Source organism: Sinocyclocheilus grahami, unplaced genomic scaffold (assembly GCF_001515645.1).
Source record: "Sinocyclocheilus grahami isolate Dianchi unplaced genomic scaffold, SAMN03320097.WGS_v1.1 scaffold18.1, whole genome shotgun sequence".
Lineage (NCBI taxonomy): Eukaryota > Metazoa > Chordata > Actinopteri > Cypriniformes > Cyprinidae > Sinocyclocheilus > Sinocyclocheilus grahami.
The window spans coordinates 1,085,050-1,110,011 of NW_015505197.1; the positions used below are offsets into that span (position 1 = coordinate 1,085,050).

Genomic DNA, 24,962 nt, shown 5'->3' on the forward strand with positions numbered 1-24,962 from the left:
CCTAAGATGGTTGGCTTGTCCAGAATATGGTATAAGTTCTACATGGTTTATTATTGTTATTTAAATGAATACCCCCTAAGATATTGTGTCTGATTTTCTGTGGTGGTTATCATCTCATTCACAACATCTGGAAAATCGTACACCTTTTATGTATTCATAATTTAGTACAAATATAAGCTACATGTCCGACATTCTAAAATCTTAGCAAAATCAGGTCAACATGATTATAATTTTCTGATTTTTTAAAACTTGAATTTTAATATTAAGATTAAAAATTTGATTGAAAAAAAAATCTCATCAGTCATTAAGATTGCTTATGTTCATAATGTTCATTTTCAGTACTTTAATGCAGTGAATTTTGCCTTATGTCAGAATACAGCAACAATGCAACATGACGGTTTAGCACAGATTACAATATATATATATACAGTGGGGAAAAAAAGTATTTAGTCAGCCACCAATTGTGCAAGTTCTCCCACTTAAAAAGATGAGAGGCCTGTAATTTTCATCATAGGTATACCAACAAAACCAAATTAAACCCTGCGGCTCGTGACGATACATTGATCAGTCTGCGCAAGAAACTGAACAGTATTTATATAGCTTTTTACCTAAGATGCACTGCAATGTCTGAACTGGCCTGAGCGCGTCCTCGACAGCCGGCATGTGACGCATCTTCTTCTTAAGTGCATTACCACCACCTACCTCTCAAATGGACCATTGACATTCCTAATTGAGATTGTAGATAGAGTGTCAATGGTGTGAGTGAGTGTCAACAGACTGCAACAGTTTGAGTTAAAAATCTTAGTTTGTGTTCTACTGAAGAAACAAAGTCACCTACATCTTGGATGCCCTGGGGGTAAGCAGATAAACATCAAATTTTCATTTTTGGGTGAACTATCCCTTTAAATTGTTCAATAAGTGACAGTAAAGACATTTATAATGTTAAAAAAGATTTCTATTTCAAATAAATGCTGTTCTTTGTATTCACCAAATAATCATAAAAAATGAACCAAACTACCCTGAGTTACAATCAATCCTGGACATTTAGGTTACGCTAATTCATACTAGATTTGTAAACGCCAGGTGTTAATATATCTATATGATGGTTTTATACATGTTATTATAGTAATATGTCAACAATATCGATTTTATTTATATATGCAACTTTATTAAAACATTATATACACAAAAATTCTGTATGTTTATGTTTTTGGGATATATTTTTTAATACATCGATACATCCAAAAATGTATAACACATACATTATGGGCTATATATATGGTAATATATTAAATTGTTAAAATTTTTAATAAGTTTCATATATGTTTTTACTTCATGTTCATATATATATACTACATTAGCGTGTGGGTTACAAAGCGGCAGGCTCTCTCGAAATAAGTTTGATAGTTGCATCAGTCAGTCACGAGATTTGTCACCAGACAATAACACAGTAGCAAGATGTGTGTATAATACAAGCCAAATAGTGATCTGAATAGTGATTTGAATAGTGATCAAATTCATCCTATCAAGTAGAAGGCTACTCAAGTTTCTGCTCCTCTCATCCACTTTCCTAAAAGCAGAACTTGTCGGCATGTGCATGAGAAAGGTCATTTTTGAAGAAAGACTTCCCAAATACCGGCTCACTAAACACACAGTAGTCTCATTCTGAATGATCTTTAATGAACAGTCACATTTGGTATTCATAAACATGGCAACAAGAAAAACAATATTTACTGATCATGTCTGTCGGTCTTGAGGCACATTCACACAACGAGAACTTGATTTGGATTACTGTCCTGTGCATGAGTCCAAATTTGAACTAACATTTTCTACAGAGAAAGATTAGAGTAAGGCAATAAAAGTCATGAATTTGTCAATTAACACGTTTTTTGTTCCTTTTTCATCCTTTCTTCACTAATGAAGTGCACAGCGATACAACAGACCTCCTGTGTCAAATTTTTTGAACTAAGCAAACAGGTGCTGCTTTATCAGTCAAACAGTCATGTTTTCAACAGTCTCCAGCTGACACCACACACACCACCCTCATGTCTAAACAGTTCACACACTTATACAGTATATACAGACAAAACATTCAGACAAACACAATCACACACACACACCCATATACAATCAGAATACCCAGAAAACACAAAACACACTAACTGGGGTTTATTTTTTTCCACTACCATTAAAAGATTTGGGGTTTTATTCAGCAAGGATGCATTAAAGGGATAGTTCACCCAAAAATTAAAATTTGATGTTTATCTGCTTACCCCCAGGGCATCCAAGATGTAGGTGACTTTGTTTCTTCAGTAGAACACAAACAAAGATTTTTAACTCAAACCGTTGCAGTCTGTCAGTCTTATAATGGAAGTGAATGGGAATCACGGTGTAACGAGAGGGGCGGGGCCGAGAGCCGTGGGAACAGAGCGAGGCCGGTGGAGTAATTGCGAATGCGTGACACCTGCGCCACTCACCGGTCTCGAGTCTCACGGAGGAGCTCCGGAAGGATACAAAGGAGGAGTGACGACAGGGAAAGACGAGAGAGGACCAGGCCTGGATTTTATTTTGTGTTTTGGTTTCGTTTGTGCGCGGCAGTCGTCCGCGAGGGGCTGTCGCACTATTTTGAGTGTATTTTATTATTAAAGTTTCTTTTGAGTGTTCGCCGGTTCCCGCCTCCTTCTTCCCGATCTACAAACTACGTTACACACGGCTTTGAGAGTCAAAAAAACATACACAAACAAAACCAAATTAAACCCTGCGGCTCGTGACGATACATTGATCAGTCTGCGCAAGAAACTGAACAGTATTTATATAGCTTTTTACCTAAGATGCACTGCAATGTCTGAACTGGCCTGAGCGCGTCCTCGACAGCCGGCATGTGACGCATCTTCTTCTTAAGTGCATTACCACCACCTACCTCTCAAATGGACCATTGACATTCCTAATTGAGATTGTAGATAGAGTGTCAATGGTGTGAGTGAGTGTCAACAGACTGCAACAGTTTGAGTTAAAAATCTTCGTTTGTGTTCTACTGAAGAAACAAAGTCACCTACATCTTGGATGCCCTGGGGGTAAGCAGATAAACATCAAATTTTCATTTTTGGGTGAACTATCCCTTTAAATTGTTCAATAAGTGACAGTAAAGACATTTATAATGTTAAAAAAGATTTCTATTTCAAATAAATGCTGTTCTTTGTATTCACCAAATAATCATAAAAAATGAACCAAATCAGCATATTTTTAATGATTTCTGATCTGAAGACTGTAGTAATGGCTGCTGAAAATTCAGCTTTGCCATCACAGGAATAAATTACATTTAAAATATATTTATTTTATAATTTTTTTAATTGTAATAATGTTTCGCAATATTAATGCTATTACAGTATTACAATATTACAGTATTATATTGTATATTGTACTTCTTTAAACACACACACACACAAAAACCTACAGATCCCAAATGTTTGAAATTTAATGAGTACATAAAGTGTAGAATGTATTATAGTGAAAAAAAAGTAATATCTTAATATTTTATTCTGAGCAATAGCTAAATGTTGACCACAGATTTTAAGACACTGGCAGCTAAGAGTTTTCAAAAAATTAAAAATAATGCATCCATGTCTGCTGCCATTGGTTTCTATTTTTGGAGCTTAAGGAACAAGTAACAAGTTCAGATACAGTTTATTATAGTGAAAAAAAAGTAATATCTTAATATTTTATTCTGAGCAATAGCTAAATGTTGACCACAGATTTTAAGACACTGGCAGCTAAGAGTTTTCAAAAAATTAAAAATAATGCATCCATGTCTGCTGCCATTGGTTTCTATTTTTGGAGCTTAAGGAACAAGTAACAAGTTCAGATACAGTACAGCACAAAATCTTAGACATGCATCTCTGAAATTGAACTTTTTCACCACCAGAGGGTGCAAGAAAGTGACACCATCAGGCCTCTGATAGGACAGTGCAAACTCCTCAAGAACCTGGACATAGCTGTGTCCTCCAATGGATATGTTATACACAAATCAGTTCTACTTACTGTTTGACATTCTATCAGGAATCATCACACACCATTAATACTGCAACACATAAAAACAAGAACAATGAAACGAGAACATCAATATAACAATGCTTAATGAGTAAGAAAGTTTAAAGGAGAACTGCGATCAGTAGAAAATGAAAAGACTGAGGTTAAAGGAGAAGGTTTCAAGGCTGAAGTGGCATGTAGGTGCTTCAAGGATCAGTTGGCGTAAAACTCTTAAAGCATTTGTTTTTTGTCACAGCCATCTGTATAATGTAATGATAGGCAGTATACAAGCAGTAGAAGACCTCAGAGGCGCATGTCACGGGTGATTAGAGGCTCGGCGGGCACGTAGACCACAGGAGTAATGAATCCCCATATAGAAGATTTAAAGGCTGAGGTGGCATGTATATGCTTAAAGGATCAGACTTCATGCAGTACAAGTCCAACATAAGAGACACGGGCAGTTTGCCACAGCGGTAACTGAGCAAGACATCCTTGTCTGAGAGTCACTGTGTTATAAAAAGTCACAAATGGTTTGGGGATAAACAGGGCTGGGGTCTGAATATCAAGCAGAAAAAGCACCAAGAACACATGAAAGATTCACAGTGGGATTATTTTTTTTGTGTGTGTGGAAATTTTGCTTTTACTCTTTGTCTCTGTTTTCAAAATTTTCAGGTGTTTTTTATATTCAAATCCTGATTTGTTATCCTTTTTTTTGTCTTGAATCACCAAATAATCATAAAAAATGAACCAAATCAGCATATTTTTAATGATTTCTGATCTGAAGACTGTAGTAATGGCTGCTGAAAATTCAGCTTTGCCATCACAGGAATAAATTACATTTAAAATATATTTATTTTATTATTTTTTTAATTGTAATAATGTTTCGCAATATTAATGCTATTACAGTATTACAATATTACAGTATTATATTGTATATTGTACTTCTTTAAACACACACACACACACAAAAACCTACAGATCCCAAATGTTTGAAATTTAATGAGTACATAAAGTGTAGAATTTATTATAGTGAAAAAAAAGTAATATCTTAATATTTTATTCTGAGCAATAGCTAAATGTTGACCACAGATTTTAAGACACTGGCAGCTAAGAGTTTTCAAAAAATTAAAAATAATGCATCCATGTCTGCTGCCATTGGTTTCTATTTTTGGAGCTTAAGGAACAAGTAACAAGTTCAGATACAGTACAGCACAAAATCTTAGACATGCATCTCTGAAATTGAACTTTTTCACCACCAGAGGGTGCAAGAAAGTGACACCATCAGGCCTCTGATAGGACAGTGCAAACTCCTCAAGAACCTGGACATAGCTGTGTCCTCCAATGGATATGTTATACACAAATCAGTTCTACTTACTGTTTGACATTCTATCAGGAATCATCACACACCATTAATACTGCAACACATAAAAACAAGAACAATGAAACGAGAACATCAATATAACAATGCTTAATGAGTAAGAAAGTTTAAAGGAGAACTGCGATCAGTAGAAAATGAAAAGACTGAGGTTAAAGGAGAAGGTTTCAAGGCTGAAGTGGCATGTAGGTGCTTCAAGGATCAGTTGGCGTAAAACTCTTAAAGCATTTGTTTTTTGTCACAGCCATCTGTATAATGTAATGATAGGCAGTATACAAGCAGTAGAAGACCTCAGAGGCGCATGTCACGGGTGATTAGAGGCTCGGCGGGCACGTAGACCACAGGAGTAATGAATCCCCATATAGAAGATTTAAAGGCTGAGGTGGCATGTATATGCTTAAAGGATCAGACTTCATGCAGTACAAGTCCAACATAAGAGACACGGGCAGTTTGCCACAGCGGTAACTGAGCAAGACATCCTTGTCTGAGAGTCACTGTGTTATAAAAAGTCACAAATGGTTTGGGGATAAACAGGGCTGGGGTCTGAATATCAAGCAGAAAAAGCACCAAGAACACATGAAAGATTCACAGTGGGATTATTTTTTTTGTGTGTGTGGAAATTTTGCTTTTACTCTTTGTCTCTGTTTTCAAAATTTTCAGGTGTTTTTTATATTCAAATCCTGATTTGTTATCCTTTTTTTTGTCTTGAATCAATTTTTTTGCGTTATTCTTCTATTTTTTCTGTTGCACTTTTTTTTTAACACTTTTTAGTTCATTGAGCAAAGATATAATTTTCTAGCATTAGCTGGGGGGCTGGGTGGCCCCTAAAAGTGTCTGAGTGCCACATGCGCATATCTGGAGGATTCTATTATCTTGGGGTTAATTTGTATCTGGTTCTGTAAAGTAGCATTCTAAGGTTGTTTGTTCAGGAGGTCTTCTTGTTATATGCACAATTGGGCCTGTGAGTGAATGTTCGCCCAAGTTAGCGCCCAACACTGATGTTGCAGGTCTTGCAGCTGGGGTCTTTCTTAGCATTGACAGTTGAGAAGCTCATCAACTGGTGGCCACTGATCTGAGAGACAGTCCCCTGTGCCAGCTGCACCGGCTCAGTATAAATCAGCTCCAGAATCACATCCTGCGCATGCTGAAACACCACCCGCCCATCCTCCCCGCACACACGTGTGAGAAAGCGGTTGTTCGTCACATCCAGCTCTGGCAGGCGATCTCTGCAGTAAAGGTCTCCACGCGAGCCCCGGGGAGCCAGGACGAGGATAACATAATGATAGGCAGTGTACATGCAGTAGAAGTCCCCAAAGTAGAGGCGCGTGTCAGGGGTGAACAGAACCTCGGCGGGTATCTGGAAGCGGAATCGGCCGTATGGGGAATCCTGTGGAGGCTGACCTGTGTTAAACTCAGTGTTGCAGCTGAAGAAGATCCCCTCCAGTTTACCGCTGAGAGGTGAACCATGACTACCGCTGTTATCCTTTACCGAGGGCATCATTCGACTGCCAAGAACATCTCTGTGAGAGAAAAAAAGACATTTCTAAATTTCCTTATTCACATGTCTTTATATCATTAATCTACTGTTCAAACATTTGGGATCAGTTAGATTTTTTTAAAAGAAGTCGCTTATGCTCACTAAAGCAACATTTATTTGTTAACATTAACATTTATTAAAAAATACAGCAAAAACAGTATTATTGTGAAATATTACTACAAATTAAAACAACTGTTTATAATATAATTTATAATATAATTTATTGATTTGGTGCTCAAGAAACATTTCTTATTACTATCAATGATGAAAATAGTTGTGCTGCTTTACATTTTTGCCATGATAAGTTCTACAGTGACATTTTTTCAGCATGAATAAAAAGTTCAAAAGAAAAGCATTTATTTGAATATTATATATATTCAATATTATATATTGAATATTATTCACAATTTGAGTTGAATTACTGAAATAAATTAACTTTTCCACGACATTCTAATTTATTGAGACACACCTGTATATTTACTGTCATTTGTAATCAGATTAAATAATCTCTGCATAATAAAAGTATACTTTTTTTTTAAATCGTACTGACCCCAAACTTTTGAACATAAATGTAAGTGAAAATATAAATAAAAAAGCAGAAAGTAAACCTGGCTTATTAATGAGGAAATTATTCCACAAGAGGTAGCTGTTTGCTTCCTAATGCCAAACTGAATCTCAAGAGGTAAAGAAAGATTATCATTATCTTCCTCAACCAGGATTATTATCTCTTTCCCTTCTCTCTCTCATATCCTTAACATTTTTTACTGAGGTTTTTTTTTTTCATCACCTGCAGTGTTGGAAGTATTCCTCATACTGATTTCGGTAAAAGACGGAGAACTTGAGCATCCTGCCAGCAATGACCTCAGCCTTCTGCAACAGCTGCGTCAAATGCACTGAGGAATAATCTAGAAAATTGAAGGAAATATTTTTATTTGTCATCAATTTTCATTAGCCTTGCTAACCACATAAAAAGCTGATCAGTATCACAACATTTTATTATCTTTATTCTCCTATTTTAAGTTATTTAGGTATTTAAAAAAACATTTTTTCTCTCTCATTAATTTTTATATTCTTAAGTGATTTCACATATTTGTATTTTTCTCACTTTTTATTTTTTTACATTTTATTTTCTCTTTTTCTAATGCCAATTTACAGCACGTTTAATTACCTTTGTATATCAAACAGTCTGTACAGTCTTGTCTTGTATTCTTTTTTATATGTATTTTTGTGTTTGGGTAATTTACCTGCTGTACAAAATTCAACAATGTCACTCCATTCTGATACAGCGTAGTCTCCATCCGTCTGTTTGGATGCTATTTGCACGGCAACTGTGTATTCTGTCCGTGGACTCAGGAACCAATGGCCTCGCACTGTCATGGGCAACGGGACTGCCTTAGCAACAAGCTTCGTAGGCACATCCTAAAGACAGAGAGTCATCAAGGAATGAATTTACTAATTAATGACATTTAATCAATTGAATCTTTTTTTATTATGACTATGAAGAACAGAATGAAATTGAGCTAAAACTCTCTCATAAAAAAGCACAAAAAAAGCCCATTTGTATTATAAACTTTTACAAACTTTGAAACCCCAGGTAATACTCAGACTAGGTAGAAACTGTTGAGAAATGTCACATGAAAAAATTTACCAAATATTTGTAGTGTCATTCTGAAAACTAAAATTTTACGTAGCAACATCTTATTTTATTTTATTTTTTTACAAAAAGCACTAAATAATTTGTGTTGTGAACTGAACCATTGAGTACCTTGTGTTTGAATTTGTTGGAGTTCTTGTTCTCCTTCTTGTTAAGATCAATGAAGTAATGTGTGATCTTCTCTGTGGTATGAGGGTCCATTTCCCAGCAGATCTTAAAGGAGTCACATGTGATGTTACTGATCTTGATGTTGCGAGCAACAGGTAATTCCATTCCTACCACTCCGGGATCCTCAGCCTTACCTGAGATAAAGAAAGAAAGCATAACGTCAAAAATCCTTGTACTGTTTGAAATATTGATACTTAAGTGTTTCTCTATAAATACTGCTACACTGACCCACATACACAATCACACAGAGCAAGAAAAGTGCTTTGTTGGCTACAGTGTGGGCACTGGGCTATCTTAGTGTCTAGAAATGCACAACAGGAATGTGGGATTCCTGAATGCCACACACACACTAAACAAAGCACATTGAACACTGAACCGCCTCTTAAAACCATGAATGGGGTCATGATAAAGCTTTACTGTACAATAAGCACCCTCAGCTCACTGTTCACTAGACACTGAGCCCTTTCTCTCCTAAACCGATTTCTTTACTACTGCTGACATATTCCTCTGGAAAGAAATTACTCTAATATGAACTCTATATGAGTATTACTTTATTGGAGGATACATGTCTGAATATGGACAGATGCTCTTCCACTAAATGAATTACTGAACCCTGAAGTTACACTAACATTCAAAAGTTTGGACAAATTAAATAGATAAAAAATGACAGTAATGACATTTACTGTGTTACAAAAGATTTCTATTTCTATGAAATGCTGTTGTTCTGAACTTTATTAATCACAGAATCCTGTAAACATATATCATGGTTTCCAGAAAGCAATAAGCAAATGTTTTAAACACTGATAATAACAATTGTATCCTGATTGAATCCAATTGTATCCAATGATTTCTGAAGGATTATGTGAAACTGACGACTGGAGTAATGGAAAAAAGCCAGCTTTTTGCCATCACAGAAATAAATGACATTTGAAAATTTTAGGCTATATATTACAATTTAAAACAGATATTTTAAAGTATAATAATGTTTTGCAATATTTTTACTGTATTTTTGATAAATGCAGCCTTGGTGAGCATAAGAGACTTCTTTCAAAAACATTATCAAAAACATTAAAATCTTACCGACCCCAAACTTTTGAATGATAGCGTATGTTTCATGCACCCCTGCTTATGACCACAGAACTCTTCTGTTTTATTTACCACAGCACAATCCTGTAAAAGCCTGTTTCTGTCTTTGAATAAAAAATAAAAAATGTAATTGTGAGATAAAACTAAAAATAAGAAAGTCACATTGTGTCACAATTATGGGAAATTGTTTCAATTACAATAAATAAAGTTCAAAACAAGAAATAAAGTCAACATTGTGAGAAATAAAGTCATAATTTGGAAATACAAAGTCACATTGTGTTGTAAAAAGTCATATCTGTGAGATATGAAGTCGCAATTATGGAAAATAAAATGACAATTACAAGAAATAAAGTTGCACTTATGAGATATAAAGTAAAAAAAAGAAAGAAGACAAATGCACAAATAAAACAGTGAAATGTCTTATAGAAAAATAATAGTACTCACAATGTTCGGCTGAGTTATAGATATGTTCCTGTACTACACTAGTCCTCCCACAACACTGGCTCTAACAGAAGAAGCCCTCCAAACCACGCCTCTGCCAACAGCCTCCCTTACACAAATAACAGATGTCTGTTTATCAACTTCTGCTTTTCTCTGACATATTCTCACTACAGAACTTCTGCTTTCCTTCACGCTTTAAGAAACTGGTTTGTTGCTGCATACGTTTAGCATACACAAACAATTTTGTCTCCAGCTAATGTTAATGTAATCTTATTGAAGCCTTGGTCAAACAGTCATTCAAAAAAAACTCACAACAGATTCATAAAGTCTGTATGAATGAGATTACTTTATTTTCACCTAAAAACAAGACCAGCAGTATGCATCTCTCTACAAAAGTGCCAGCTTCAAAACACACCCACAGGTCCTTCGACATGCTTTAACAATGACGGCAGTTTCCATGGAAACAAATCAAGGCCATTAATCAATGTAGCATAATTTAAAGAGGAAGATGGGCAGAACCTTTGCATACAAAGTGATCGGCACTTAAGTTTTAAGATCGTAAACAAAAGTCAGAACTGCTGGAACAGAAATTATTTTCATTGTCTTTATTTCTCACAAAAGCTGATAGACAGCTGATAAAACCTTTTATACATCATGCACTACTGTTAAAAAGTTTGGGGTAAGATTTTTTTTTCTTTTAAAAGAGCTTAATACTGTTTCAGCAACAACACATTAAATTGATCAAAAGTGACAGTAAAGACTTTCTAATTATCAAAGTACCCTGGAAATAATGTATCACAGTTTTCACAAAAATATTAAGCAGCACAACTGTGATAATAAGAAATCTTTCTTGAACACCACATCAGCATATTAGAATGATTTCTGAAGGAATAAAATACATTTATAAAATATATTAAAATAGAAAACAGTTATTTTATATTGCAATAATTCACAATATTAGTGTTTTTACTGTATTTTGATCAAATGCAGACACATCAATCAACCACAAACTGATTGAAGTTGAATATATAGACAATATATGAATATATAGACAGATTGAAGTGTATATATAGACAACAATGTGAGACTCAAAACACGTAGGAGAGCACAGACAGAGAACTACCTGCTGAATCATGGGAGAGTATGAGACGAGGAAGGAAAAGCGTGGAGCGTCTGGTTCTATATCGACTCTAATAATGGCTAAAAGCCTCCTGCGGGACCACTGTCTATTTAAAGCCATGCACACACAGAAGTACCTACAGTACTGAAACAGCAGACATTTCAAATAAATCTATCACCAAACCCCATTTTAAATATCTCCTTCACAAACACCTAAACAACCACGAATATCCATCAGGGGAGCAGCTTGTGTGAGCAGCTTTCTCATAAAACTGCAGTATTACATAAAGCAAAACAGAAATGTCCAGACTGTATAGATGGCACATCTAACATACGAAATACCACACACTCACAAATCCAAAACTACAGTGAGGTCTTTATGGGGGCAAACAGCACTGCATGTGACTACAGACTACAATATAGTATTGGTCCCTGTGCATGAAAACAATGCTTTTCTCCTGTACGAGCTTCAACACAGAGCGAGATTGCAGGTTCAAGCTGCAAACGTCTCTGTATTGTGGCAGAATGCTAGTTTAGCAGGGTTTAGAGTTTGTTTAATGATCTCTGGACCCACTCCAAAATGCACACAGAATTGCATATTAATACACACATTTGTCATTTGCATAACAACAAGCTGTGGACGGCAGTGAATTCATATTTTTAACAGTCTAGTCCCAGGCTAATTTATTCTTTATTACAAATTATGATGTTTATATTATTTGTGCAACATTTCTCTAAATGTATTTGTTCATGTGTTACCAGCTGCAGTCAGGAATTCCCAGGTGTTGCTCAGCATCCTGCATGGAACAGATTCAGGTTTCTAGCTAATCTGATTTAGATATTTACACCAGCACTCAGCTGATGAGTTAGAATTAGCCAATCCTAGCAGTTTCAATCATCATGTGAATGCACATGTTAACTAAAATCTTCTTTTAGAGCACAGTTTTTAGATAAAAAATATCCAAAACATCATCTTGTAAAGATCTTAAATAAGGGTGTTTAAAATCAGACACAGCTGTGTATGGTTAGGACAGCTGAACAGATGAGAAGTCTGATCCATGTTTAATGAGAATGTTTACCTTCATGTCTTAGAAACACACTCATGCCTCTAAATAAGGGTCATTAGAGTTCAATTAGTACCTCAAAAACAGTGCATTATGCACTCCCTCAGCTTGTTGCAATTAAACAAAATGAAACGAGCGCTGATGTGTAAATGTGGTAACTCAAAGAGATAAGAAGCACTGTGCTGCCAGCACAGCAATCTATTCAGGCTAATTAATGCTGATTCAAATACATTTATGTAGGGAAGATAAAACCTGGTGAGTCATTGTGCTAGCCTTAGAGGAACGCTGCATTCTTCTGAAGCCTGCCAAATTGCATATTTGCAGTTTGTTGCTTCAGTCATTCTTAAAGAGGATGACACATTTTGACATTTTTCAAACACATGCTCACTATTGAAACACTGATGGTTGTAATGCTTATTAATAGACAAAGGTGATTCCTTCAGTTAAATGGATTTGCATTTATAGGCTTGCAATTCCACTCAAACAAAATTAGATGGAAACAGGGATCAGGTGAAAGGCAAATACTGTATCCTCATGTAAGGCTCTACATCAAGCCTGTATACCTTTAAAAGCCACAGCAGGTGGGTCTTGCTCAGTGTGTGTGCACAAGCACCTGACTTCACCTTCTGCCATGAACATGAAGCTGTTAAAAATGTCAGATGCTCCTTGTAAACAGCTAAATAAGTTTAGTGATTCAGTAAATGTGTTTATCCATTATTTAATAAGCAAGAACAAATTGTAAATATACATTTATTTATACAAAACATTGTATATATTTTAAATATATAAGTATCTTATATTATCAGATATGGTTTGTATATACTAATATTTTTACAATTATGTATGTATTACATAATATATGTACATAAAATATAAAAAAGTAGCATATACATATATGCCTTATGCTATATATATATATATAATATTGCATTATGTATATGAATTATGCATATGAATATTATGTATATGAAGTATTAACAAGACTAAATATATATTTATAGATCTGAAACAACATATCGGAAAACAAATATATTGCAAACTATAAGTATGTTATGAGTTACATTTAGAAGATATTAATATATTTTACAATTATTTTTAAATATTGCATGACATATGTATATAAAATATACAAATAATACAAAAATGAACATAAATACATATATAGAAGCTCTCTCGCTGTCAAAAAGCCTCACCCCCGCCACATCAGCATCCTTAAGTGCTTTAGGGCACCTGAGATTATTATGATTATTTTATTTTGATATTTATATTATTTTCTCTACTGGTTTACAATACCAGTTTCTTGGTTTCAGCTTGACTGGCCGCATGATGATTAAAGGAGATTGCAAGAGAAAAGATAGCTGACTGCAAGAGGGTAGTGTCCATGGTGCTGAAACGAAAGCCTCACACAGACAGCAGAGATCAGATACCACAGCCAGCACACACAAAGGCAGCCTGCCATGTCTCACTATTCCGCTTTTCATGGATGTGACAGGCGATTTTTTTTCTGCAGCAATGCATAACCCCGTATTACTACAGTCTTTAAGCGCTCAATACATTTCAAAATAAACAATATCCCTTAAAAAAGGTTTGTTAATCGGGGAAAACAGGCGTAGATAATACTGTCAAGTTAACAGTCACTCACTGTGTTTCTTACCGTCTCTCTCGCACAGCTGGAGCGACTCCAGGCTCACGTTCTTGGTCATGCCCTCGCGCTGGCTTACCGGGCTCGCGACCCCGTGTGCCAAACTCGCCGCCTCCATGTCTGCAGAGGCGCGTGGACGTCTTTGGAAATAATTCTTCAGCTTCGGCTTGGAAAACCAAGTAGACTGAGTCTGGTGCTCTGTCGCCTTGATTCCTCTCTCTCTTTTCCTTGGCGCTGAGGTGGAAACCGCGTCGTCACCACTACCACCACACTGTTGGACATAGACACAAGGACAGAAGCATATACACTATAAGGAAGATTAATTTATTCTAGTGGCTCAATACAATTAAGGTAGTTGTCCTCATCTTGACAAAATAGAAATGTATTTAAGTTTCCTCGTTCCGACGAACGCCACAAGTGTTTTCGCTGTGTGGAGAAAGGGATTAACGCGAATGACCAGACGAAGGAACGGCGCGTTCAATGATGGTTTATGTAACGAGATTACGCTCTACACTATAGTTAATTCTCAGTTTCAGCACACTCCAAACCCCCTGTACCTCTGCTCCCGCTTCCAGAAGAAAGACTCCTTATTCCACCAGCCATTTCACTGACGTCACTTCAAGCGGTCGAGCTCGTGTCCTTATTTGGTACCGAATCGGCCCCTGCATGAACAGGGTGGGGATATTGATTCATCCCAGTGATTCGAATCTTTTGAATTCGTCCAGTGAGTGAACCCTTACATCAGATAGCGAGTAAACAATTCAATACAAAAAAAATTTAAAAACACTGTGCGCATTCACGACCGAAACAGCTTCTATTATATTGTATTAAAATTCGTTTCTACATTGTGTATGGTCATCAGACATTTACGCTAGTAGGTGGCGTGTTATGAGTGAATCGATAATTCACTCATAACAGTAGGCCTAATTCACGTAAATCTTGTGTATTATCATCAGTCATTTTTACATATTCATAAGCGAAAAATAGTCACTGCATTTAAGTGCACGAGAATAAGTCGTTCACTGGAACACTATTTTTCTTAAAGGGTTAGTTCACCCAAAAATGAAAATTAGCCCATAAATTACTCACCCTCAAGGCATCCTAGGTGTATATGACTTTCTTCTTTCAGACGAATCCAGTCGGAGTTATATTAAAAATTGTCTTTGATCTTTCAAGCTGTTTAATGGCAGTCAGCGGGTGTTGCAGTGCATCAGTCCAAAAGAAGTTAAATAAAAAGCGCCCATCCATAATAAAAAGTTTCTCACACGGCTCGAATCGATGCGTTTTTGTAAGAAAAATAACCATATTTAAAACGTAATAATCACTTTAATGTAGCTTGCGCTCACTGTTGTATACGGAAGCAGCTCCGGGAGGATGACGTACGGAGGTCGGCTTTGCACTTCCAGCATCAGATCTTCAGTCTCCAGTTTCAATAGCTTAGGGTGGTTTATGTCTCACAGAATTAAATAAGCAAGTTCTAAAATAGTAAAGCTCGGAGGTTCAAAGCTTAGTTGCTTGTTAAATTACTCACTTTTATTTTGCATTGCACTCTTTCACATCATGCTGACAGCTTCACCCTCCCTGGTCTCTCTCTCTCTCTCACACACACACAGTTCCTGCAGTTCCCTTATTTAGAGGCAGATGAACACTGATATGCAAAACACACCATAAAATCACACATAATTACCCATGTATTTGCTATTACTTTCAAAAGAGAAGTGCCTGTCTCTGTCCTTTGAGATGTGTGAAGCAGAGGGATTTTTTCAGTTTCTCTGTGCCACTGTAGATTGTTATATCATCAACCTTAAATGTGCTCTTTTACTGTCTCAACTTGGCCAGTTAGTCTCATTTCATTTGCATTCATCAGACAACAGCCATACATCTATACCTTTTTAACTCTCTCTCTTTGATTTGATTGTGTACCAAAATAAATTGTAGTTTATGTTGAATGTCTATGGACTTATAGTAAAATATAAAGATAATTTGATATGGCTTGCAAAAACATTTTATTTTCTAGAACAAAACCACAGTGGCAAACATTTGAAATATTTTTGTACTTCCATTTTTGCTACATTCAGAGAGGAATACTCTGGCAACACTCACAATCACAGGCAGCAAATGGCTTCTGTCCATTTTAAGAGATACTGATTTGGATTTACAGAACATTCTTACAAGGCAAAAACATGAACATTGTTCCCTTTGTCAAAGACTTAATTGTGATACAAATGCCAGTGTCACATCCAAAACAAAAACATTTCTCCCATAATGCTCCACTCCAAGACGACTGTAGCACAATTAGAACAACACAGTTGTTCCCTCAGAAAAAAAAATGACACTGTTAAAACAGTGAAGTTATTTTAGTTGGGCATTGATTTAGAGAAGCCCAATCCGCTCCAGGTATTTGTGGGGGTCCGAATCTCTGTCACAACCGGTTTCTTCAGCATGGCTATACAAAAACAGCACAGCTGTTTAACCACAGCCTAACTCGTGATCTCATATTCAGATGTTATTTCATGTATATTTTCCCATTCAGATGTTATATTAAGAGATCAAGTCTTTGCTCACCTTTAGTGGCCAGTAGCTTCTTTTTCTCATAGTCAGAAGCCTGAAAAACATTAATACACAGTGTGACTATTTTTGTGTACACTTGTATGTGAGAACAGTGTGTGTGTATATGTGTATATAAACCTGCATATGTGGTGCAAGTCGTCTTTCTGCAGCTCTCTCACTTCCTGGAGCTCTTTTGTCAGTCACTAGATTCTCACAATCAGAATTGGCCAACACACACTCAACACTGCAGACACACATACACACGCAAACAAAATGTAAAGTTCCCCTATTATGCCATTTCGAATACTGCCTTTCATGCAGTGTGTAATGTAGCTGTATGTGAATGCAAACATTCTGCAAAGTTATTGTTCCCAAAAGAAAGAATCGACTCTGAACAGCCTAAACGAGTCATCAGTAATTCGAAACCCACTTCAGTGACAGCTACACGTCACATTTGCATAAAGCCGCCTATTTTCTACGTTGTCCGTAGACTTGATCCCACCCTCAAACACTGTATCTTGTTCATGTGGTTAAACATCATGTCGAGAAGACGCTGTGTCCTACGCTGTGAAAGTAAATTTGTTTTATTTTCACTTCTGAAAGATGAGGCTACAAAGAATCAGTGGTTTTAATTATTTTTTCCACTGTACCACAGCAGTACAGCCCCAATCTTTTTTTGTGTTCCCGTCTTTGTGTTCCCGTCATGATGGTATATATTTATATTTTTGAGCATTCAAAATACGGAACTATGTCAATGGGCATATGGTTTCAGGCACGCGCTGTACTCTGTAGACCGATCAAAACAGACTGGGCCATCTGACCAATTAGAGCAGAGTAGGCTCACGGAAAGGAGGGGTTTAGAGAGATTGAATCTTAGAACTGCTTCAAACGAATTGTTTGAGAATCGTTGGAAAATGAGGTGATATTAAATGCATATTTTGAGAAAACAAAAGCAGTTTTTGACCTTGCATAAATGCAAACCTATTGCTGGAAACTCCCAAACCAATATTAGGAACCTTAAAAATTGCATAATTGGGGCACTTTAAGGAGCACTTCACAGCTGCAGTGTAACCTTAAATAAATAAACATAACTGTATTATTATGATGATGTAAGGTCATTTTATGATTAAACATACTGAAGAAGTGAGTTCTTGGTTCTCTGCAGAAGTTCCACTGTTTGTCGTTTCCCTGACGAGGCCAGCATCTGCTTCAGCTCAATCCCATTAGCTGAGTGAGATGGGCTTCTGGGCATGCCCACTTCAACAAACGTATCTGAGCCTGATACACAGAGTGGAATAACAATGCATCAATACTGTGCAGTGAATTAGGGTTGCAAAAAATGTGAGATAGATAGATCTTCTGCATTTACAAATACGCAGTGTAAAGTCATAAAAGCACGTCGCCTCTGAACTCTGGAGCAGAGGAAACGTGTTCTGTGGAGTTATAGCTGCAAAGGGGAGACCTACTCCATTATTAATATTTATGTATTTAGAATGTGATGTCATCAAAGTCCCTGTTGGTGTAATGGTCAGGTTTCCCAATACTTTTGTCTATTTAGTGTATAAAAAGTTTGTGTTTTATACCTTCATCTGTAGATTTATTGGAAATGGATTCTAATTGGGTGTGTCCAATGACTTCCTGGGTTGTGTCACAGTGGGCAGAGTTCAGTGATACAGAGGAGATTCGACTGTACACAGAACTGGCGAGCTGCAACATACATGCAACGTCCAGCAGAAACACAAACAAGAAACATAATGAGTTTAAAACAATTTAAACAGATGCACTCATTATGGCATCATCTTATACATAAAGGACACATATGATGCTGCCTTGATTTTGGACAAAAAATACTTATCTTAAAAAGCAGCATATTTTAATCTATAATGCCTAAAAATGTTGTCTACACATACAGTAAGTAACTTTGATGAAGTTTCTCACATGTCCATTGAGATGTTCTGCATTGGCTGGTTTGTGTATTGGTACGAGTCCAGGTGGAGGGGACGGTGTGTGAGCGTGTGCTTGACTCTGGACCCCAGAGAGCAGAAGACCACTGAGAGTCGACTGAGACACTGACTGCAACATGAGGTCTGTGGAAAACCCTGAGCCAGGGACAAAGAGAGAAGGGGTTATGTAACACACATATTTAATATATGTGTGGTTGAAAAGAGCACACACTCACCTGCTGTGTTAGCTGATGAACTGAGTGCACTGGCCCAAAGTGAAGCTGTGTGACCAGGAGCATGTGAATGTGTATGTGAGGGTGTATGAATGTGCTGTGAGTTGTTCACTGCTCCGTTCTGAATCTTTAACACAGAGCCGTGCCCATTAAAAACACAGTTTGGGTTCGGGGAGCCATTAGGAATGGAGCTGACAGATGACCTTAGAAGACCATCTGATGAAAGCGAGAGAAAAGAAAAAGTGCAAAGTAAATACCAGAAGTATTAGCAATCAAATTTTTAGTGCACAATATGTATACACTTCAACAGTTTTTATAGTATTTATTTAGTTCCATTGTAACTATCAAGTGAGAGACAGCCTAAGACATTTCGACAACCAAGAATATTAGCATACTACTTGGACCCAGTGCTATTTTAGTATCATTGATACACTTTCTGTAAATTTTTTTAATTCAATTTTATTTTTTAGTTTAGGTTTTTTTTTGGTAATTTTTATTTTTTATATATTTGTATTTATTCATTTTAGTTTTTAATTTAGTTTTAGGCAAGTTTTTTAGGATTTAAGTTTTAGTTTAGTTGAGTTATTTTAACCCTAACCAATCAAAAATCTGAAATTTTACATTTTCAAAAAGTTTTTGTTTTAAATTTTAGTTTATTTCAAGTTACGAAAAAGTTTTTTTTTAGGTTTCAGTTTTAATTAACAATAATAACCCTTGTTGGGATTTTTATTTTTTAAATAATAATGCACTTCGCCATTGTCTTATCCATAAAGGCAGTGATGCAGCCTTGATTTGACTACAAATTGTTTTATTACAAGGAAACATGTAACTATCAAGTGAGAGACAGCCTAAGACATTTCGACAACCAAGAATATTAGCATACTACTTGGACCCAGTGCTATTTTAGTATCATTGATACACTTTCTGTAAATTTTTTTAATTCAATTTTATTTTTTAGTTTAGGTTTTTTTTGGTAATTTTTATTTTTTATATATTTGTATTTATTAATTTTAGTTTTTAATTTAGTTTTAGGCAAGTTTTTTAGGATTTAAGTTTTAGTTTAGTTGAGTTATTTTAACCCTAACCAATCAAAAATCTGAAATTTTACATTTTCAAAAAGTTTTTGTTTTAAATTTTAGTTCATTTCAAGTTACGAAAAAGTTTTTTTTTAGGTTTCAGTTTTAATTAACAATAATAACCCTTGTTGGGATTTTTATTTTTTAAATAATAATGCACTTCGCCATTGTCTTATCCATAAAGGCAGTGATGCAGCCTTGATTTGACTACAAATTGTTTTATTACAAGGAAACATAATTTAACCTTAAATACCTAAAAAAGTAAAAGCTTGCAAGGTTTTGAAACCGAGCTACTGTTACCAGCACGACTGCTAACTTTTTATTGCTATTATGACACGGATAATGTAACTGTATTGCAAATATCCATAATTTGTGCATGAGAACAACAGAAGGGACTGTTTTAAGTCACACTAATAGTGTGTGAGTGAATGTGGAACACAGGCAAACACAAATACACACATAAACAGCTGTAGTTTATTATGGATCTGCTTGGCAGCATGAGTGGTAATCTACAAACACAGACAGTAGTAATTATAGTGACTGCAGAGCTAAAGCAGGACTGTGTATGTTGTATTGATATAAACAGGCCTTGCTTAGAATACACATTCAAGGAATTACTTTTACATCATAAATGTACCTTACACAAGCCATAACATATTTTTTTAAATATATATCTAAATATACAACTACATTACCCAGAGTGCTTAGCCTCAGTCCGGCTGAAGCTAGGGTGTCCAGTCCAATGGAGCCAGGCAGGGGAGGGGAGGCAGGAGCATGTCCGTTAACAGCCACATGGTTGATAGGAGGAGGCACACAGCTGGACTCCAGCCCCAACAGGATCCTGCGTACCTCATACATACTCCCAGCATTCCTTTCCACGCTCTTTACTATCACAGACTGAGAAAGAGACAAATAGTCAGTGACCAAGGCTAAATGTACCACATATACACAAAGAGCTGGGTATTTATTACCTTGCTGGGTTGTTTCGGTTTCGGTTTAATACTGATGAAGACGTCCAGCTGCTCCATAAGGGTAGTGACGACCTGAGATGCCACCTCCATCTCCTCCTTAATGTCAAACAGCAACACCAACGGCAGACAGCCCTAAAATATACAGACACACATATACAATTAATCCCAAAAAAACACACCTTTGCATGTTATAATCCCAAAACTAGCCTAATTATACCAAGTTTCCTTAAAGTAATGTTCCAGGTTCAATAGCTTTTTTTTTTTAAATGTGTTATTTAGAATGATTGTATTTTCATATACTATAATTATTATATTTAATATACTATATTTATTCATGACAATTATAATTATTGTTTAATGTGATATTTTTATTAATATTCATAAAATAATAATATTATCTATAATATTTATTATTTATAGATATTTTGTTCAATTGCTGTTGACTGAGCTTAACTTTTGAAATCAGAATATTCCTTTAAATAATTTTTATGAATTGAAATAAAGCTGCAATAAAATAAAATATAAATATTCGATTAAAAAACTTAAATGGAAATTAGATATGTTGCCTTGGCAACTAAATGAAATAACGTTAAGCTGAACTACAAAATGTACTAAAACTGAAAATATTTAATTAAAATTAAATAAAAATCTTGAAAAAATGACTAAAAACAAACTAAAATGAAAACTGAATATAACATTCTATAATAGTATATAAATAATACTAAAATATAAATGCTGATTAGTCTCCTACTCCTTCAGGAAATTCACAATTGATTTTGAAAATATGTCATTTTACACATGCCAATTATGAGACCTATAAGATAAGATAATAGTCTGAAATGGCTAAACTGCATTTCCAGTTTTGAAAAAAACAAGAGCAGAGGAGAAGAATAAGTCTGACATGTGTCTTGAAATCCCTCTGATCGGGCACATTCTAAAGCCTCATGGTCTTCAGCAAGCCCAGTATGAGTATAATCATCTGTCAGTACTTACAGTGACTTTCATCCAAACATAACATGTGTTCTGTTTCACAGATTGGCCACAAACATAGAGAGAGATAGTAAATTAAAGAGCATATGACTGAATAGAAAAAAGACAGACAAACTGTACCATTAGCTGCTGTCTAGCCACACATACAGCGTCAATGCTGCCCTGTATGTAGACGACAGAGCGGCTAGTGTGTGTGTTGTGAGTGTTGAGCTCGGGGAAGTGTATGTGGGCTCCAGTGTGCTGGGAGATATTCTTGACGTTGGCTCCGTTGCGGCCCAGAAGGAAGTTGTGGTGCTGGGGTGCGATGTCCAGTTGTGTGCTGACCAGCACTGAGCTGGCCAAAGACCCTACTCTAATGGTGGGTAGAAAAAGATAAGATGTCAGCTTAATTGAACATATTCACAAAAATGATTTATTTACACATAATATTTTAAATTGATTAGGATGTAGCACAGTCACAAAAGATTTTGTTGTTATAATATAATCCTTGCTACATTATAAATGTTCCCTTGTATGTGAAACGTGGCAACAAACAGTTTGAAATCTGCACTTAGTGACAAGTGGCTATGAAAAAAAAGAAAGAGAGCCTGTAAAGCACAGGTAAACTTTAAACAAATTCTCACCCGTATTTTAACTCTCGCTGCTTCTACACCAGTCAGCTGCCCCGCTATCGACACCTGAGAGAAAAACAGAGAGACAAAGAAGTGATTGTACTTCATGATCTTTCTTCATTACATGTGCAGATGTTTATTCCTTTCTCTCATCCTGTAAGCATTTTATGTTAAGCTTAAATAAGACACAGTGTCCCATCCAGAAACCTGATTTATTACCCATCAAAACATTACACGAGAGTATGTGTGTGGCAGTGTGCCAGTCAAAAAAAATAACCCTAATTAAGGTCCTGCATGTTTTTTTTCTTTCCATCATTTCATCCCGACAACCACACGTTTAATCACGGCCTGTGAGAATTAATTCCGGTTTGGAACCAGGTGATTCGGCCCAGTTCAGAGAGTCCATCTGGTTTGGCTCTGAAGTCGGTGTTTGTCCATGCATGCACTTGTATACGCTATTAACATTCCAAACTGTCTGCACGCCTGGTCAGACCACTCAACAGTCTATTTAAACTTGAGAGCTGTCCAACAGCCAATCAGATCCATCATCCTCCAAACCGTTCTTATCCTCCAGCCAATACAAACTGCTTCATGTCCTTCAGCCAATAAAATGATTCAGCTAGAGTTCAGCCACTGCTGGGTAGTAAATGCTAGCTTTTTTTTGCAAAAATCTGCTAAACATATTCCCACAGCAGGGATAATAAAAATAAAAATTCTGTCATGTATTCACCCTCATGTCTTTTAAAATCTGTATAAATGTATTTCTTCCACAGAACATAAAAGCCATGAATTTTGCACAATAAAACATTAAAACACCAAAAAGTGCAATGAAATGTTATGACTTGTGCACTATATTTCTTAAGACCAAAATGTAAGTAATTATTTGCTGGAAATATTCCCTCAAGTGCATCACAATTAGTCACAATACATGCAAGAACCAATGACATCATCAGTTGTGTCATCTTACAGCTTTGAAAAAACAAAAGCATCAGCACATGAAAGAATTTTTAAAGTGAACTTTTACTAAAATAAAAACTGATCTGCTGGTCTTGGTTGGGTCTGTTTTATTTTCGTGTGTGTTTGTGTGTACCTGGTTGCTCTTCTCCCCCTGGCTGTGTCTGTTGGAGTCAGGGAAGTGTATGTGACAACCAGTCTCTTCCATCACTCGTTTGATGTTATTCCCTCCTTTCCCAATAACATGCGAGTGCTCGGTGTGCGATACATCCATCTTCATGGTCACACGATTACTCTGTAGGTGTCAAAGGTCATCATTTAGAAAAACAACAGAGCATTCATGGAAACCTATTAGAGCTGAATTAAAATCCTTTAATCCTGTTCCTAACTCTTAGTAGATTGCTTTCAAATGCACTATCATTCAAAAGTTTGGGGTCAGAAAGATTTTTGTAAAGTTAATGAATACTTCAGCGGAAATGCATTTAATTGATCAAAAGTGACATTTGTAATGTTACAAAAGATTTTGATTTCAAATGAATGTTGTTCAAATCCTGAAAACAAAATGTACCACGGTTTACACAAAAATATTTCGCTTTTAAGACGTTTCGAGTTTTGTTCTGGAAAATAAAATTCTGGTTTAGATACTGGTTTAGAAAAGTAGGTTTTTGTAGTAATTTGTAGTTTGTAGTAACCCATACAGACCAGATTTTTCCATGACAATCATAAGCTTAGCAGTTACCTTTGTGTCAAGAACGGACATTATTTTCTCTTTTGCCTCTCGCACATCTTCCCTTTTTCCGCTGACCTTAATATGTGGATCTGTGAGGAGGAGGTTGAAGAGAGCAGATGAGTGCAAGACAAGAGAAGAAAGTCATACACTAATAAAGATGCTTACATTCCGTTTGTTTCTCAACACAATGAATTAAACGACAACTGCGGCCTCAACACCAGTGGTTTCAAGAGTTAACACTTTTCTCTGTCAGTTTACCACATAGACAACTCTTACATACATCATGAGAAACAGATTTACTTCTACTCTCTAAAAATAGCTCTTGTAGTGTAACTTCTGTTTTTCTCTACACACATTCTCTGACTGTCTCACTTCCCCTAAAACACTCCCACGAACTTCGGGATTAGGCCTAGAGGAGCAGGGGGGGAATCAAACAGGAAGGATCACTGTCTTAGACACACACACATACAAAGTACATTGTTATTAGGAGAGGTATTAAGAGTAACACCAGTAGGGGTCTCCTTGTCCAGCCCACTACACTATCCTCATCCTGCCATGTGGTAGTCATCAACTCCATCATGTGTGTGTGTGGGGTTGCATCTGTGGCCAGCATGTTTATGAATGGAGAATGTCTATGCATGTCTGTGAGGAATAGTTCATGTGTGCAAATATGAGATTATGATATCAATGCCAATGTCTGTCTTTAATTTGAAGTGCTTAACATTAGATGAGACTGAGTAGGTATATATATATATATATATATATATATATATATATACACATATTATCTTT

General features: G+C 36.1%; 2 protein-coding genes across 3 annotated transcripts in view; both read right to left on the reverse strand.

Moving 5' to 3' along the window:
- Positions 1 to 5,386: 5,386 nt before the first annotated feature.
- LOC107553031 (phytanoyl-CoA hydroxylase-interacting protein-like) lies at positions 5,387 to 14,753 on the reverse strand. 2 transcript variants are annotated; one of them, XM_016235110.1, is made up of 6 exons: positions 14,670 to 14,753; positions 14,125 to 14,383; positions 8,704 to 8,894; positions 8,183 to 8,357; positions 7,726 to 7,843; positions 5,387 to 6,921 (listed from the first exon to the last, which is right to left on the reverse strand). In XM_016235110.1, exons 2-6 carry the CDS (start codon positions 14,228 to 14,230, stop codon positions 6,384 to 6,386), a joined length of 1,128 nt encoding a protein of 375 aa, XP_016090596.1. In that variant the 5' UTR covers positions 14,231 to 14,383; positions 14,670 to 14,753; the 3' UTR covers positions 5,387 to 6,383. The 2 variants fall into 2 exon arrangements, with proteins under 2 accessions (XP_016090596.1, XP_016090604.1); XM_016235118.1 differs by lacking the exons at positions 14,125 to 14,383; positions 14,670 to 14,753 and adding an exon at positions 10,291 to 10,333.
- Positions 14,754 to 16,469: 1,716 nt separating this feature from the next.
- Positions 16,470 to 24,962, reverse strand: part of LOC107553710 (protein bicaudal C homolog 1-B-like) — a 41,035-nt gene continuing 32,542 nt past the window's right edge. The window contains exons 8-17 of the mRNA XM_016236029.1: positions 21,996 to 22,259; positions 20,886 to 21,017; positions 20,610 to 20,811; positions 18,842 to 19,054; positions 18,601 to 18,761; positions 18,246 to 18,369; positions 17,799 to 17,940; positions 16,801 to 16,906; positions 16,678 to 16,717; positions 16,470 to 16,558 (exon numbers count right to left, since the gene is read on the reverse strand). Of these exons, the coding sequence (XP_016091515.1) occupies positions 16,470 to 16,558; positions 16,678 to 16,717; positions 16,801 to 16,906; positions 17,799 to 17,940; positions 18,246 to 18,369; positions 18,601 to 18,761; positions 18,842 to 19,054; positions 20,610 to 20,811; positions 20,886 to 21,017; positions 21,996 to 22,259 (1,473 nt within the window). The remainder of the gene's footprint in view (positions 16,559 to 16,677; positions 16,718 to 16,800; positions 16,907 to 17,798; positions 17,941 to 18,245; positions 18,370 to 18,600; positions 18,762 to 18,841; positions 19,055 to 20,609; positions 20,812 to 20,885; positions 21,018 to 21,995; positions 22,260 to 24,962) is intronic.